The sequence below is a fragment of the Elephas maximus genome, chromosome 21 (assembly GCF_024166365.1).
Source record: "Elephas maximus indicus isolate mEleMax1 chromosome 21, mEleMax1 primary haplotype, whole genome shotgun sequence".
Taxonomy (NCBI): domain Eukaryota; kingdom Metazoa; phylum Chordata; class Mammalia; order Proboscidea; family Elephantidae; genus Elephas; species Elephas maximus.
In genome coordinates this window covers 34,450,253-34,468,655 of record NC_064839.1, presented here as the reverse complement: position 1 = coordinate 34,468,655, position 18,403 = coordinate 34,450,253, and the positions used below count along the sequence as shown (strand labels likewise).

Genomic DNA, 18,403 nt, shown 5'->3' with positions numbered 1-18,403 from the left:
AGCCTATCCCCTTAACCACTGTAGTATCCTGACTTGCTTAATTTAAGAAACAATAAGACTAACCTATACTTCAGGACATTTAAACCCTCAGGACTTACAGTCATGATTCCCTGGAAAGGGAGCCTCACAAATAAACACTAAAAAATGCCCCACACAGAGGTTCTCTGGGCTCTAGGCACAGTGGGTACATGAGTCCCACCCTATTCTTCAAATGCCACGAATAGAAGTCAGACACTCTAGATCTGGCATGAGAGGTCATGGGTTGAAGGGTGTCAGAAAGGTGGGTCACCGCCAAGGTGACCAGTGACATTAGGCCTTACAGCCCACAGGAGAGGCAAAGGCAGTCCCAAAGCGGGGAAGAACTTACACCAGCCTGGCCACAGCAAGGGCTCGCTCTGCATCTGAAGTCCCCTGGGAACACAAGAGGCTATATCAACCACCATCCTGACACAAGTCCACATGCACAAACACACCTATCATACCACACACATGCACACGTCAGCAAATGGAGCTGGGCTGGTGTTCTCTTCAATGGTTAGCCCACTGGAGAAGCTCACTCCAGAGGGAAAAAGTGGACCTTGAGGGCCTAGAACATGGCATCAATGCTGTGATGACTTATTGATTTTTCCCTCACCGTTTTATTATGAAAATTTTTAAACGTAACTAAAAAGTCCAAAGAATTTTATAGTGAATGTTCATATACCCACCTTTTAGATTCTATAACTAACATTTTGCTATATTTGCCTTATTGCATGTCTACCCATTGTTATCCATTTTTTAAAAACCTAAACATAATACAGGAGTTACTTCTAAAAAAGCACCAAGAAATGCCCAAAGCAGAGGGTCAGGCAAAAGATAGAGAGAACATGACTATCAGGTCATCACAACCCTAATACATACCCTACCGACTCTTGGAGAAAAATCTAATTTCTTTCTAAAGGAAACATATACAGACTACATTAAAAACAAAGACCACAATCTGAATAATAACCAATGCTAGGGATTAAAAAAGTAACTATAAATTGTGTCAAGCAGGCAACTGCTATAATTAGGTAAATTAAATTTGAGATGGGAGGCATGTAAGAGACTGCTATAGCTTGACTTCAAATAGTGGGATCTCTTACCAATTGGAAAACAACCCTGCTCTGTTCTCTTGCGCAGGTGCGGAAGACAACTCGGTCATCGGGGGCAACAAAGTCTACTGTGCTGAGAACCTCTGTGAGAAAACACAAACACAGGGGCCACCCAATTAAGAAGGAAGTTCAACCTAGCCTAATTCCTGGAAGAAAACACACCCAAAATATCACCTTGAATGGAAAAAAGGAAGCCTAGAAGTACGCCATTTCTTAAAGAAAAAGCATGCACATGGGAAGTTTCTCAGGTGCTGCTGATGGTCTGTTTCCTTACCATGGTGATGGCTACATGGCTGTCCACTTTACAATTATTTGTTAAACTGCATGTTTATGTTTTATGCACTTTTTCTGTATGCCTGTTGCATTTCAAAATTTTTTACGTGTTGGAAAAAAGTACAATTACATCAAAACTTGTCTGTGTCTCTGATTTTGCCCAAATTTTCCCAGAAGAAATCAGTCTGGAGTTCAGCAAAGGTACTGTTTCCTAACTACTTACCATGTGCCAGGTACCATGAGTGGAGATTTACTGTATTATCTCATTTGCTGTTCACAACAAAGCTCTATGATAGGTACTACCATTGTTAGCTTTCAAAGATGAATATAATGCTACATGGAAGAGACCCAAGGTGGCAGACAGGGAATATTCCTACCTCAAAGACTGTTTTGAGAATTAAATTAGACCTTTAATATACATAAGCACTTCTATAAATAGAAGCTGTTATTAATACCCCAGCACTGAACAAATTACAAACCCACTGCCGTCAAGTCCATTCCAACTGATAGCAACACTACAGGACAGAGTAGAACTACCCCATAGGTTTTCCAAGGTTGTAAATCTTTATGGAAGCTGCCTGTCTCATCTTTCTCCCACGGAGTGGCTGGTGGGTTCAAACTGAAGACCTTTCGGTATGCACCAAGCACTTTAACCACTGTGCCACCAGGGCTCCTCTGAATAAATTAGAAAAGGTTGAAAAGGGTGGAGTACAGGTAATGATGTGTTGGGAAGGGTAATGGTCACAGAAGTGATCCCCTGACAGCAGAGAGGACTCATGGCTGGCAGTAAGGAGTCTGACAGAAGAACCACAAAAACATGATGAGTTTACAGCACAGCTTTATGTGTAATAGCATAGTATTGGAAACCCCTCTTAAGGCACTGGTAAGGTAAATTCTGACACAGATATCTACAGGTACTGGCATTGGAAAATGTCCTAGTAGAAATGGAAGTGGCAAAACAACACGTGTAAATGGACGACAGTGATAGTTGCACAGCATGGTGAACGTAATTCATGTCACTAAATTGTACACATAAAAATGGGTGAAATGACAAATGTTTTATTATTTATATTTTATCATAATAATAATTTTTTTAAAAACACGAATAACACAATCTCATGTGGAGGCAAAATACATATAAACACGTCATTTTTATATACACACGTTAGTACATATACTTGTAGGAAAAAAATCTCAAGGAACCTATGTAATTTCTCTTTGTGATTCTCTCTTGAGGTGTGGAAATATGGGAGATTTTCATTTTCTAGGTTACACAGACCTGTAGGACTTGAATTTTTTTATGATACAAAAAGAAAAGGTAGATCTAAAACAATAAAAGAAAAATGAAAAATTGTAACAGGAAATTTGAACACTAACCAGATAATTGCTGATATTAAGAATTATTATTGATTTTTTGGGGATGTGATGCTACTGTGGTTATGTATTTTTTAAAAGAGTCCTTATCTTTTAGTGATATAACCCACTAAGGTCAAGTCCCTTCCAACTCATAGCGACCCTACAGGACAGAGTAGAACTGCCCCGTAGGGTTTCCACGGCTGTAATCTTTAAGGGAGCAAACTGCCACATCTTTCTCCCACGGAGCGCACTGGTGGGTTTGAACCACCAGGGCTCATTTTTAGCAGCAATACAGACTGTATAATTACAGATCAAGTAATATGATGACTGGGGTTTGATTCAAAATAGTTCAGTTTGGAGCGGGAGTCAAGTTTAGGTGAAACAAGACCGTCTATGTGTTGATCACGTGGAAGTGGAGTGATGGGTACATGGGAGAAGAAATACTATTCTCACGTTGGAAATGTTCCATAATAATAATAAAAAAAAAAAGACAAAATTGAGTCATAACAATAATTGAGTCAGTCATATACAGATTTCACAAGTATATATACATTTTAAAAACCTCAAACAATATGACGACTCTAATCAAAGCAGAATCAGCCTCATCAATAAAGTATAAGCAAAACCACATTTCAGCTCAACCACTTCATTCGCACAGAGCTTAATGTGTGCAATGTACTTACAGGTACTTTATCTTATTTGGTCCTCACTCCAACCCTATGATTTAAGTAAAGCAGGGATTATGGTTTTCATTTTGTAGATAAGGAAACTGAGGCAGAGAAAGGTCATGGGACTTGCCCGAAGTCACACAGATAGCAAGCAGCAGAGCTAGGACCAGCTCCAACGATCTCTCCTCTACTGTGAAACATGGCACCTTCTATGCCAGCAAGACAATGGTAGGCAGACATTCTTAGCCTGTTTCACATCCGGCTTTTTGTCACAGTCTCTGGAGAGCAGTGACTGCTCTCAAGGGAGCACGTGATCCACAAAACCAATGATGCAACCTGGCAGGAAGAGCCCTGGCAGGGCAATGTCACTCCTGGGGAAGAGCAGTCACAGTGCTGCTTAGGCCTGGTCAGACGTACACACAATCCCAGGGCCAGAGGCGCACTTACCATTGACAACTCTCTTGCACTGAAGCATCTTGAGGTCAATCAGCTCCTGGGGAGGAACCAGAGGGCATTAGTCAATCCTGGGCACAGGGGGAGGACCTGCATTGCACACTTAATGGGGAATGAGACTGTTACCTTACTACCACCCTCAGGGCTAATAACACACTCTAGGTGCTTCTGCGGCTACTCTTTCCAAGTCACACTCATGTCATTGAGTATCTGCTGCCCTCTGGGCCTGACCACAGAAATAACCACCACCAAGCAGTTTGGAAACATGGTTGGCATCCAAGCCCCAAGGGCCAGTGTGGTGTCTCAAAGGGATGAGCAGGGCCCATCGCAGACTACCTGTAGCCAGTGATCCTAGTTGCAAGGACAGGTAAGAAGGCAAATGGACACTTAAAAGCTTGCAAGCTGCCATCCAAGGCACAAGAATTGGTTTCTACCCTCCTGAAGCAATGGAGGAAGAAGGACAGTTAGCAATGTTGTTGTTGTCAGGTGCCGTCAAGTCGGCTCCAACTCACAGCGACCCTATGCACAACAGAGTTAGCAATAGGAGAAGGAAATGGAACATGTGGCTAATTGCCTCTGTGAACCACTGCTTTCTTTGCCATGAGACCAGAAGAACTGGATGGTGCCTGGCTATCATTACTGATCATTTCGATCAAACGTTCTATAGAAGAATCCTGATCAAAAAAGGGTAAATACAGAACAGAATTTCATATTCTCATGGACTCCATACTTTCTGCAGCCATGGGGGCCGGATGAACCCCTGAAACTATTGCTCTGAGATAATCTTGAAACTTTAAGCCAAAAATATCCCCTGAAGACTTCTTAAAACCAAACAATAGTTTTACTTAACTAGCAAAAAATATCTGCCTTGAGCATTATGCTCTTTTAAGAACTATCCATATGGGATCAAATTGACAACTGTAACTCAAAAGATTAGACAGGAACCTTAGGGGGCAGTGAGTTTATGCTAATGGGGGAGGAACAATTTGGAAAAGGAGGGTGAGAATGGTTGCACAACTCAAAGAATGTAATCAACGTCACTGAATTGTACATGTAGGAACGTTAAACTGGTGTTATGTTTTGCTGTGTATATTCTCAACAACAATAAAATAAAATACGTTATTTAAAAAAAATTATGTGTGTATGTATGAAAAGAAAAAAAAATGAAGGCAGGTGGACAAGTAGGCAGCCTAGAGAAACCTGTGCTCATAAAAAGTTCAGCAGCCAGGCTGAGCTTTAGCTGGGACAGGAGCAGGTGAAGCAGGCAAGCCCTTGCTGGGGACCCAGCTCTACAAAGCAGAAACTTGTCTTCCTCGAGATTCTGAAGGTCCCTTGCCAATTCCACCTTTATATTCTTACCACTTTTTCTTTGTTTGCTAGGTATGGGTGCACCTAGTGTAGCTTCACCAGTAGACTATGAACTCCCTGAGGAAGATACAAGGGTGAGCATTGAGGGCCATGCCCAGGTAGCCTGAGCCTCAAAAGGAGGAATTGAGGCAAAATGGTCCTTGAGATATCTGATTTTCTTCTCTATCTCCCAGCTACACTTAAAGAGTCTTAGGGTATATACAGTGTCTTGTTCATCTCTGAATCACTAGCATCTACCTGGTTGTAAATGCTCACTAAACATCTTGGTTTCAGGGCCTTATACACGGCAGATGTTTAACTTTTGTAAAGTGTGTAAATTAATGAAAACTGTCACCAATAAAAATCACAAGTGAGTCTGTTCACCCACACACCCCCAACACCAATGTTTATCAGTTTTATTTATTTTAGTTAGTTCTATGGTTAAGTGCTTGGCTGCTAACCAAAAGGTTGGTGGTTCAAACCCACCAGTTACTCTGCGGTAGAAAGATGTGGCAGTCTGCTTCCACAAAGATTACAGCCTTAAAAACCCTATAGGCACTCCTAGAAATATATCCTACAGAAATAAAAGCCATTGTACGAATAGGCATATGCACACCCATGTTCATTGCAACATTATTCGCAATAGCAAAAAGATGGAAACAACCTATGTGCCCATTAACAGATGAATGGATAAAGTATGGTACACACTGGAACACTACGCAACGATAAAGGACAATGACGAATCTGAGAAACATCTCACAACGTGGATGAATCGGAAGGGCATTATGCTCAGCAAAATAATTCAATCACAAAAGGACAAATATTGCATGAGGCCACTATTATAAAAACTCAAGAAAAGGTTTACACACAGAACAAAACAATCTTTGACGGTTGAGGGGCGGTGGGGAGGGGAAATCACTGACTAGATAATAGACAAGTCTTAACTTTGGTGAAGGAAAAGACAATACTCAATATAGGAGAAATCAGCACAACTCGACCAAGACAAAGGAAAACACTTAGAGGAGCACACACACACGCAAAAGAGGCAACCACAGTAAATACAATAGCAAACACAACCTACAACAACACTAAAAACAAATAATAACTTACAAGTAGATACACACGCAGATATGAATGCTGAATAGGGGTGGGAGGGCGTATAGGAGTATACGAAAAAAAGACAACCTGTTGCTGTTGAGCTGATTTCAACTCATAGCAACCCTATAGGTCAGAGTAGAACTGCCCCATAGAGTTTCCAAGGAGCGTCTGGTGGATTTGAACTGCCGAACTTTGGTTAGCACTTAACCACTACCCCACCAGGGTTTCCATAGGAGTATACCCACATACTTAAATAGGTCAGGCTGTGGATACTTTTACATAACATTTGTATGTACAGCATGTGTATTCATATATATAAAATACAGCACCAAGGGGGCACAGTCATAGAAGCTTCCTAGACACATCCAAACACCCTGAGAGACTGAGTTACTGGGGCTGAGGGCTGGGGACCATGGTTGCAGAAACATCTAGGTCAACTGGCATAACATAGTTCATAAAGAAAATGTTCTACGTCCTACTTTGGTGAGTAGCATCTGTGAAAGCTTGCGAGTGGCCATCTAAGGTACATCTATTGATCCCATCCTGTCCAGTGCAAAGAAGAACGAAGAAAACCAAAGACACAAGGAAACTATTAGCCCAAAGGACTAATGGACCACATGAACCACAGTCTCTACTAGTCTGAGCCCAGAAGAACTAGACGGTGCCCAGCTATCACAACCAAACTGACAGGGATCACGATAGAGGGTCCCGGACAGAGTAGGAGAAAAATGTAGAACAAAATTCAGATTCACAAAAAAGACCAGAGTTACTGGTGTGACAGAGACTGGAGGAACCCCCAAGACTATGGCCCCTGGATATCCTTCTAACTCACAATGGAAGCCACTCCCAAAGTTTACCTTTCAGCCAAAGATCAGACAAGCCTACAAAACAAAAAACATGTGAGAAACACGCTTCTCAGATTAATCAAGTATAAAAAAAAAAAAAATCAAGTATATATAAGACCAAATGGGCAAAACCTGCCCAAAAGCAAAGAAGGCAGGAAGGGACAGGAAAACTGGACGAATGGAAAAGTGAACCCAGGGTGGAAAGAGGAAGAGTAAGGACACATGGCAGGGATTGCAACTAAAGTCATGAAACAATTTGTTTATCTATTTTTGAATGTGAAACTAATTTTCTCTGTAAACCTTCACTTAAAGCACAATAAAAAAAATTTTTTTTTAAAACCCCTATGGGACCCCTAAAACTGAGATAATATTTAAAACTTAAACCAAAATACCCCCCAAAGTCTTTTTAAAACCAAACAATAGTTTAGCTTAACTAGTAAAAAAATATCTGCCTTGAGCATTATGTTCTTTTAAGAACTATCTGTATGGGATCGAAGAGACAAAAGCAACTCGAAAGATTAGGTAGGAACCTTGGAGGTAGTGAGTTTATGGTAATGGAGGAGAACAACTCAGAAAATGAGGGTGAGAATGGTTGCACAACTCGAAGAATATAATCAATGTCACTGAACTGTACATGTAGAAACCATTGAATTGGTGTACATTTTTCGGTGTACATTCTCAACAAACAACAACAAAAAAAACCTATAGGCAGTTCTACTTTCTCCTATAGTGTCAGTATGAGTTGGAATCGACTCAACGGCAAACAATAACAACGTGGGTACACATAGCGAAAGGAGGTGCCTACATTCCTGGTATGCCCGTAGGTCCTATGCTTGGTTCTGTGAGATGGATGGGGCGATTTAACTTATCTCATCCTACACATGGGCCAACTCCTGTGAACCAGATAAGATCATCCAGGCAGCTGGTACTCCCGCACTAGCCACACGGCTTCTCCTTGCAGGGCACCACTAGATCCACCAGGGGGCACCAGGCACCTTGCTGTGTCATGCCCAGCACAGAGGGTCCAGTCCCCAGACATCTCCCAAGACAAGCAGGGGCCTGCCTGCCTGGCCCCCAACAGGGGCTAGGCCTGGGTGGCAGGCCTAGGCCTCCTCAGACAGAGGCCCCTTTTTTTGTTCGTAAGCCACACTGATCCTCCTGGAATAAGAGAGCCTTGAACAACGCCAAAGGGTTTGAATCAGTATTTCCTTTGCTGTAAACTTGAGTGGGGGCACTAAAGGGAAGGGTCACCTCTGGTGGTGGTGTTCATTAGGGAAATCAAGCTGTGCCCAATTAGAAGGACCACATTCTGAAGCCTGGGCCCATGACTTCCAAAGTACCTGAAAACATTCCTAAGACTTCCCAAAGAAGGGGCCAGTGGAGGGTTTGGAGCCTGGCAGGTCAGCTCCTTCTCTCTACACCAGTGACGTTTTTAATTAAACTTTTACTGTGAGATAATTGCAGACTCACATACAGCTGTAAGAATGTCAGAGAGATCTCATGTACACTGTCATGAATTGAATTATGTCCCCTCAAAAATGAGTGTATCAATTTGGCTGGGCCATGATTGCCGGTATCGTGATTTTCCTATATGTTGTAAATCCTGCCTCTGTGTTAATGAGGAAGGATGGGCGGCAGTTGTGTTAGTGAGGCAGGACTCAGTCTACAAGATGGGATAGTGTCTTCAGGCAATCTCTTGAGATATAAAAGACAGAAGCAAGCAGAGAGACAAGGGGACCTCATACCACCAAGAAAGCAGTGCCAGAAGCAGAGCACGTCCTTTGGACCCAGGGTCCCTGTGTGGAGAAGCTCCTAGTCCAGGGGAAGATTAATGAGAAGGCTGACAGAGACAGAAAGCCTTCCCCTGGAGGTGACACCCTGAATTTGGACTTTTAGCCTACATTACTATGAAGAAATAAATTTCTCTTTGTTTAAGCCATCCACTTGTGATTTTTGTTATAGTATCACTAGATGACTAAGACATACACTTTACCCAGTTTTACCCAATGGTAACATCTTGCAAAACTATAGTGAAACCTCACAGCCAGGATATCAACATTGATTGTGAAGATACAGAACAGTGCCATCACTACAAGGATCCTTTGTGTTGCCCTTACGTAGCCATGCTCACCTCCTCACCCCACACCCACCACCAGACATTTAAATTTAGTGGAAGGGAAATATCAGAAGGACGGGGGTAGCTTCTCACACCCTCGAGGGGAACATAACAGGATTGGGGGTTGCGGGGGAGCGCCCAAATAATTCCAATATATGCCCAATTTAGAGCTACTGCTTTCACTTCCTCACTACGCAATATCAGCTAATCCTGAAATTCTATTTGTCCTAGCAGATGTTTTCTAAACCTGGATCTGAAACCCTAATATTCTCCAGAGCAACAGCAAGTATACCTACTGTCCCACTAGCCACCACACCAGAAAATCCTTCAGCTACCTCAGCCAAACTCACCCAGTCCCCTGGCCTGAATCTGGTCCTTGTCCTGAGTTTAATCATTCACATATTGAATGTATACTGATTCCTACAGGGGGCCAGAGCATGACCATCCACCCGTCCAGGTATCCCATGATGCCTAGGCCCTCCTCTGGCTCCTGTCCCTTAACAGGTGCCATCCAGTGAATTACTTAATATGGCCCTTTTAGCCATGCACAGTTTTGTATCTCCCATACACTAATTGGGTGGGACTATGCAAATAAGGTGTATGGAACCCTAACGAGGGGATTGGTCAGTTTTGCCACCCTGTTAGGCTTAAAGGGAGCCAATCCCATAAGCAAGACAGGGACCTCACTACCACCAAGAAAAGAAAAGCTCCCCAAAAAAGAAAGAAATAAGAGCTAGGAGTGGAGCATGTCCTTTGGGCCCAGGGTCCCTGCACTGAGAACCTCCTAGACCCACGAGAGAGAGAGAGAAAGGTATAACACCCAATGCAAGATGGCAAGAAGTAGCAGCACAGAAACGGCAGCAGCAGAGCCAGGAGACCAAAGCGAGACGGCACAGTGGACTTCCTGCAAAAGCCAGGTGGCTACAGCGGGTGTGCCAACCCACAGAGCAAGAGAGCTGAGCACCTTTGGGCAAGAGGCATCCGGGCAGAGTACGGTGCCTCCAGGCACTTACTGGAGGAGCTAAGAGCTTTGTAACACTTGACTGAGCAGGGCCGAGGCCAGACTGAGGGCCAAGAGACCAAGAGGAGTCTGTCCTCAGGGTGCCGAAAAGAGCCCTGCACAGCTGAGAGGAGCTAAGAGAGCTGTCCTGCATTGAAGAAAGGAGACTTTACCTACGTGCTTCCTGGTCCTGATCCTGAAATGTAGCCTGGTGATCCTGATACTAAGGTATAACCTGTTACTTCCCTAATAAATCCCATAACTCTGAGTATGGTCTTTGAGTTCTGTGTGGCCATTGCACTGAATTATTAAACCCAGCAGAGAAGTAGAAAGTGCTGTGGGAAGGATGGCTGGTTCAGAATTGGTAAAACGTTGGAGGGCAGAGCTTTCTTTGACCTCCACCTCATAGGAATCAGCCTTGGGCTGATGCTGATGGTGATTCTCTCTCTTCCCCTGAAGTCAGAGGTCATACCATTTTTACACAGGGCTCACAGAACTATGCCTGGTCGTCTCCTCCTACCTTCTATTGGCACCTACGAAGTCAGTTCCCATCCTGCCTTCCTCAACTCCTGACCACACACACGCACACAAAGGGAGAGACTGCACTTGTGGAAAAGCTCTCCAGAAAAATCAGGAGACCCTTACCTCACAGTAAACAATGTCCGCCCCATAATCCAGGGCAAGCAGCCGCATTGGAAGCGTCCCTACCCGAACCATGGGGGCTAAGATGAGTTTGTTGTGGTAGCACAGTGAGAAGTTGTTCACAATCATTCCTCCTCCGCTACAGCCTGGTGAAGGGGAAAACAAGAGTCAGAAATCCAAACGGAGACAATCTCTTCTGTTAACCTGGGCAGGCTTTCCTTCTTCATTTTAACATAGTTTATTTTACTTTAAATGCCTACTCTGTGCTAGACACTGTTTCAGCCTCTTGCTATACGTTAGAAAACAAAGCGGACAAAAATCCCTGCTCTGGTAAAGTTTTCAATCAATCAACATAACAAAGTAAATAAATTATACAGTAAGAAAAGTTGGTAGCACTATAGAATGAAAGAGCAGGAAGAAAGTAGAAAAAAATGCTGGGGGTGGGTTAAAATTTTACATAGTGTCATGAAGGCAGGTCCTATTGAAAAGATGATATTTGAGCAAAGATTTGAAAGAGCTTGAGGAGTTAGCTGAGTTGATATCTGGCAAAAGAGTAAAGGGGAGGAAACAGCCAGTGCAAAGGCCCTCAGGCGGGAGCTTGTATGCTATGCTAGAGGAAGAGCAAGGAGGCCAATGTGCCTGGAGCAGAAAGGTGGGAAGAGAGTGATAAATGTCAGATGCACAGCTGTATCAGCAGGTGAAGCTGGGGGCAGTGGTCAGATCACGTAGGGCCTTGTAGGACATTTCTAAGGACTTTGTTTACTTTGCATAAAATAGGAGCCAGTAACAAGTTTTAGAAGGAGCCCTGGTGGTGCAACAGTTAAGCACTCAATGGCTAACTAAAACACTGGCAGTTCAAAGCCACCCTGCCGCTCCACGGGTGAAAGACCTGATAATCTGCTCTCATAAAGATTACAGCCAAGAAAACCCTACTTTGTCACATGGGTGCCTATGAGTTGGAACTGACTCGATGGCACCCAACAACAACAACGAGTTTTAAGTAAGGGAGCGGCATGATCTGACTCATGTTTTTAAATCATTACTTTGCTTGCTGTATTTAACAGCTGACTAAGAGGCAAGGGTACATGCAGGAAGACCATTTAGAAGGCTATGAAGTAATCAATGTGAGAAATGATGGTGGCTCAGACCTGGTACCAGACAGCGGAGGGTCACATTCAAGAAATTCTTTGAAGGTACAGCCAACAGGAATAAAAAGAAGAAAATCAAAATTGCATGTCTCAGAGAACTACTGCTATTAATGTATTCTAACAAAATTTGGTCCCCTCTGAAAAGTCACAAAACTAGCAAACTGCTCTGCTCAGAACACTGATACTGTCTCCACTTTCTCTTTACTTCTCAGCCCATTCCAGCCTGGCACCCATCTCTGCCACCCTACCAAAACTGTTCGGGTTAAAGTCACCAATTACCTCGAAGTTCCCACCCCTTTCCCAGTTACTGTCACAACCACTCACCCTGCCCTGAGGTCACACCCAGATCACCAGTACAGCCACACATTCTCAGATAATCTCTTTTACCATTCCTTCTTAAGGGCTGATCTCCTCTTTTTTTGTGTGTGCTGAAAATATACACATGAAAACATTTGCCAGTACAACTCCCATATTTACAATCCAATGACACTGATTACATTTCTCTCTTACACTCGATTACTCCCAATTTCCTTCTCAGAGAGTAACCCTCACTTCAGTTGGGTAGAGACAACATCTCATTAATTATAATGCTTTCAGATTGAACAGAACACTATTCAGGGAAAGCAATGAAGGAGAAAAATTTCACCAGTCCCTCCCATATCAATTTTTCCCAAAACTAAGACCTAACTAAAAAAGCAATTTCTATAAAATACAGATTTAGAGTTAAAATGAAAGTCAATCATGACTAAATATTTATAGAGTTATCCTACTTTCCACTCAAAACATGTGCGAGCAAGCTAAAACAACATATCATATTTACAAGAGAAAGAGGTGATATATCATGATGAAGACCCTGGACTCTGGAATCAGACAGGCCTGCGTATGAATCCCAGTTCTGCCCCCGTGCAGATTAACCCAGCCGAGCCTCAACTTCTCCCTCTAGAGTATGAGGCTCCAACAGAGACCACTCAGGGGGATGCTGTGGGGAGTACACTTGATGATATAAAGTATTTACTACAATAGTTCCTGGCACTAAGTAAGGGCTTAAGAAACGTTAACTGTTCTCATTATCAGGCTTTTACACCTTCTAGGGGCTCTCAAGTCTACTGCTATACCAACAAACAGCTACTAGCTCTTTTAGTATCAAGGTACTATGCCAGGTGTTGGAGGCAAAGCAATGGAAATTACTAAGCTCTTGACTTCAAGGAGGTTCTCGGCTCTGCCACTGCCATCATCTCTCAGCTGAACGGCCTCTAAACCAGTTTCTCTACTTCCAGGCTCATGTCTTCCAATCCATGCTCCTTCCAACAGCCAGAGGAGTCTTTCTAAATGCAAACCAGGATGTAACATTTCCATCCTTGGAAGCCTTCCCCACTGCTGAGACTTAACATTGCAAATGGAAGACTGGATTAACATTACCTTCCAAGGAAGCCTCATCTTTCATCACTTGCCCCTTGCCTCTTAACTACCCCACTCTAAGCTTCAGCTATTCTGAAGTATTTACAGTTTCCCAAACTGGCCTGCTGTCTCTCAGTTCAGAGTCTCTAAACAAGCTGCCCCTGCATAGGAGTCACATCCCTATCCCTGCACCGGGCTGAGTCCCACTAGCTTTTCAGAACTCAGCACAAATGTTACCTTCTCCAAGAAACCTTCCCTGACCCACGTTTCCCAAACACAGGGTAAGGACTTCTCCTCCAAGCTTACTTCTGTCCTGGCACAGAATATACTCTTGTAACCATCTGTCAGTCTGCCTCTCCCACCGTAAGGTGAGGGTAAGCACAGGGCCTTGCTCTTCATCACCAGATCTTCACCACAGAGCACACAATCTGGCATATGGTAGAGGCTTAGTGTTTGTTGTAAAAAGAAATTAAAAGGCCAAATGATAATGAAAGCTACAATATGGTTCATGCTTCAGCCACAGAAGAGCTCTATCACAGCCAAACTGCATTGATGACATTGCCATACCTCAGGTTTGGTTATAGAGCAGACCAATTACTATCCAACTCCCTTGCTTACCCAGTAAAGGACTACAAGCCCTTTGTCTAACTTGCATGGGAGCCACCACTTGAGTGAACCAGATTTAGGTAAGAAAGCAGCAGGAGATGAAATTGTGACCAGATTCCGGACAATGATTAGGAGAGAATCTGTAGGCAATAGGGATCCATTGATGGGCTTCTGAGTCAAGGCATAACATGGCCATTGCTGTGCTTTAGTAAGATCACTCAGGCAATAGATGATGGACTAGAGGATGAGAGGCAGAAAGGAGGTAGGGAGCTGGGTTAGAAGGATGGTAAAAAAGTCGAGGTATACAGCAACAAGGGCTGAGACCAAGGTAATGACAGGAAAACACTGCAAACAAGAATGGCACTTGTGTAACAGTCCTGATGCAAGTAGAAAGATGGAGGAATAGTAAAAGAATACTAATAGCCACTTTTTATTTTTGCGAGGCCTTATAATTCCCAAAGTGCTTCACTTATAACTGTGGTTCTCAAACCTGACTGCAAATTACAATTATCTGGAGAAGTTTTAAAACATACCGGTGCTCAGGTCTTACCCCAACCAATTAAATTAGAATGTAAACTCCATGGGTGGAGAGGGGCAGGGATTTTGTCTGTTTTGCTCACTGTTTGAACAGTGCTGGTATATATATTAAAAAAAAAAAAAAAAAAAACCACTGCCATCCAGTTGATTCTGACTCATAGTGACCCTATAGGACAGGGTAGAACTTCCCCATAGAGTTTCCAAGGAGTGCCTGGTGGATTTGAGCTGCTGACCTCTTGGTTAGCAGCCGAAGCACTTAACCACTACGCCACCAGGGTTTCCGGTACATACATCGTACTCAGTAAATATCTGTTGAATGAATGAATGACTGCACTGTTATAAACTGAGATCAAGGAACAATACAATTTAAAGCTTATTGAACAACCAGGCAACATGAGTTCCATGGCAGCCCTGGGAAAAAAATACCCCAAGTAAGCCACTGCTCCCAAGAGCTTAAAACTTTTTTTTTTTTTTACAATAAGTAAACCTTTCTTATTTCTAAAGCACTATAACACGTGTGTCAATAACAACTTTGAGGCAACTCAATGTCTATCTACTGTGGTCAGGAGGAAAAGAAATATTTTCTGATGCCTTAGGTAGCATCTGATGAAGTAACAGGAAGAAATGAGGGGCAGAGACAGACTCAGAGAGGTTCTAACCCCTATAAGATTTTGAGATAATCATATTGTAAGGACACAAGTATGATGAGAAAGCAGCCCTAAATAGCTACTCTGTCCCAAATGTTTGGACAAAACCCTAGTACAAATACATACCTATGTATTATTCTTTTCTGAAAATTCCTTCACTGTATCCGTGCTGACTCGGTGCAAAGCAATTCTTTGTTTTACATCTGAAAGACAGTGACACATAGAAATGGATGAAACCTGTCGGGTCAGACATCTAAGCAGTTACTTACCTAGGGAACACAATGATCTCAATTCTAAGAAAGAATCATAAAATCACAAAAGCTTGGGGTATGCTTTCCTGCCCTCTAGTATATCCACCAACCAGTGGTCACCAGCCTGTACATGAACCTTTAAATGACAGGAAACTCAGAACACTCAGGACAGCTCCGGGCAATTCTAGTTGCTGAAGCAGTTCTTTACATCAAGTTCAGAATCTGCCTCCCTGTCACACATGGGTCCCAGTTCTGCCTTCTGGACCAGTGCACCCCACAGGACATCTCATCTCTCTTCCACAAACATGTTTCTCAAACACATGGAAGACAATAGTATTCTCTCTAAACTTCTCTTCTCCAGTTTTACCCTCTTGAACCACCCCTTCCCCACGTGTACGATTTTCAGAGGCTCCAATATTCCTGATCCCAAAGACACGGCAAACAATGGGATTAGGGTGCCTGCTACAGTTCTGGGGATGGGGCAGGGCCAGCACAAGAGTTTGGCAAATGTGTTTACCTGAAGTGAGAGTGCATGTAGCTAATCTCAGCCTTATTCATCCTCTATCCCAGGGTTTATCAACAGTGCACAATTGATATTTTGGGCCTTATAAGTCTTTGTTGTGGGGGCTGTCCTGTGCATTGTAAGATGTTTAGCATTGTCTCTGACCTCTACTCACTAGATGCCAGTAGCATCTCCCCAGATGTGACAACTAAAACAGTCTCCAGCCATTGCCAAATGTCCCCCTGAGGGGCAAGATCATCACTTGAGAACCACTGCTGTATCCAGTGACTGTTCACCTGTCACTCCTCAAAACTCTCTCTTCCCTGGTTTAACTGACGATTCTCCATAAAGTCTACTTACTTGTGTGTCCAAATGGTATTTGAAATTTTTAAAGTTTCTTATATTTTATGAAACTGAAACACTTTCTGTAGACTCTAGATGTTAAGAGCCTCCCACTGGCCATTTCACACACATTTACCTTATCTCCCACCCCAGGCACTGGGGACTACAGAAAAGATCTGACATCCATTTTTCTGATCTGTTACCTCAAGAAGAATGAATGAAGTGGTTTCTGTTTTTTTTGTTTTTGTTTGTTTCGTTTTATTTTGCGATCTGAACATCTGAATTCAAGTAAAATATTCTGCCTAACCAAGGCTAAATGAGACAAACCACATACCAATTGACCGATGGCCAGATATAGTAGCAGGATCCTCCCTCACTATTCAAACATATATCTGACTGGGAAGCCAGTAGAGGGGCGTGGGCCTCAAGAGTGGTGGGTTCAGGTTGAGAAATCGATGAGGGGTGACAACGGGGTAGAGAGTGAAAATCAGCTGGAAAAAAAATAGAATAAGTGTTTAAAAGAAATGGGTTCACTTGAGATAAAGCCTGTAGCCCTTACTTCCTGCCTCACAGAAAGAATAAGCTGAAGGTCACCACTTGCTCCCTGAACTCCCCAGTTCTGGGAGATGGAGAGTTGGGTTTGAGGCTAGAACTATTACACCCAGCCCTTGTCTTAGCCTCCAGGCCTGACTGTTCATTCAGACTTTAAATAAACATTTATCACCAGACGCTGCGCGGAGACCACAACTGGTGAAATATCGCCCCAACTTCGAAGTCTACAGAGGGAGGCCGACACTGATTACGCTGTCATAGGGGTGATAGGGCGGTTAAGGAGAGTCGCAGGGATTGGGCACCCAATATTCAAAAGTCCTCTACCCGACCTCCTGATCCAAAAGGCCTGGGGCCCACCCATCGCCTCATGTCGCCAGCCCCCAGTCCTGCTTCCGCCGCGCACGCTTCCCCAAGGTCCGCCGGGCCTGGACATCGCCATCACCTATCCGAACCAACAGACCTCGCTTCAATTGAACTCCACACGGATCGTCCTGCCGGTTCCCCCGTTCCACAAGTCTTCCTGAGCCCTGTCGGCCACCGTACGCACGGCAGCGTCGCTCCCGTGACGTCATTGTCGTGCGTCGTTCCGCCGCTAAAGGAAAGATGGCTCTGGCGCGGCCGACGCGACTCTTAGGACTAGCGGCTCGGTTACTCTTAGCGCTCCGACGGAACCTCGTGGTCCGCGGTCCGGACGAGCCCTTGCCAGTGGTGCGCATCCCCCGGGCTCTACAGCGGCGGCAGGAACAGCAGCAGAGCGGGCGGCGGAATCCACCGCAGCCAGTGCTAGTGCGACCTGGTCCGCTGCTGGTCTCGGCTCGGCGACCGGAGTTGAACCAGCCCGCGCGCCTCACGCTAGGCCGTTGGGAGTCCGCGCCGCTCGCTTCGCGCGGCTGGAGAAGTCGGCGCGCGCGCGGGGATCATTTCTCTATCGAGCGCGCGCAACACGATGCGCCAGCGCTGCGGAACCTCTCGTCCCAGGGCAGTTTCGCGAACCTGGGCCTGGAGCCTCGGGTGCTGCGCGCACTGCAGGAGGCTGCGCCTGAAGTCATTCGGCCGACGACAGTGCAGCTCAGCACCATCCCGCCCCTACTGCGCGGCCGCCACGCCCTTTGCGCCGCGGAAACCGGCAGTGGCAAAACTCTCAGCTATCTCCTACCGCTGTTTCAGCGGCTCTTGGCCCGGACCAGTCTGAACTACCGCCATATCCCCTTTCCCCGGGGCCTGGTCCTCGTGCCTTCCCGAGAATTGGCCGAACAGGTGCGAGCTGTGGCCCAGCCGTTGGGTAGCTCCTTGGGCCTGCTGGTGCGGGAGTTAGGGGGAGGCCGTGGCATGAGTAAGATCAGACTTCAGTTGTCCAAACAACCTCCAGCAGATGTGCTAGTGGCCACTCCAGGGGCTCTGTGGAAGGCCCTGAAGAGCCAACTGGTCAGCCTGGAGCAGCTTGCTTTCTTGGTGTTGGATGAGGCAGACACATTGCTGGACGAAAGCT

General features: G+C 44.6%; 1 protein-coding gene across 7 annotated transcripts in view; it reads right to left on the bottom strand.

Moving 5' to 3' along the window:
- Window positions 1–17,744, bottom strand: part of DUS2 (dihydrouridine synthase 2) — a 37,388-nt gene extending 19,644 nt beyond the window's left edge. For 3 of the 7 annotated variants that reach the window (XM_049864233.1, XM_049864234.1, XM_049864236.1), the window contains exons 1-5: window positions 17,375–17,743; window positions 10,935–11,077; window positions 3,878–3,923; window positions 1,125–1,216; window positions 368–411 (exon numbers count right to left, since the gene is read on the bottom strand). In XM_049864233.1, coding sequence (XP_049720190.1) covers window positions 368–411; window positions 1,125–1,216; window positions 3,878–3,923; window positions 10,935–11,077; window positions 17,375–17,630 — 581 coding nt within the window. In that variant the 5' untranslated portion in view covers window positions 17,631–17,743. The other 4 variants (XM_049864239.1, XM_049864240.1, XM_049864235.1 and 1 more) reach the window with 4 other exon arrangements.
- Window positions 17,745–18,403: the final 659 nt, after the last annotated feature.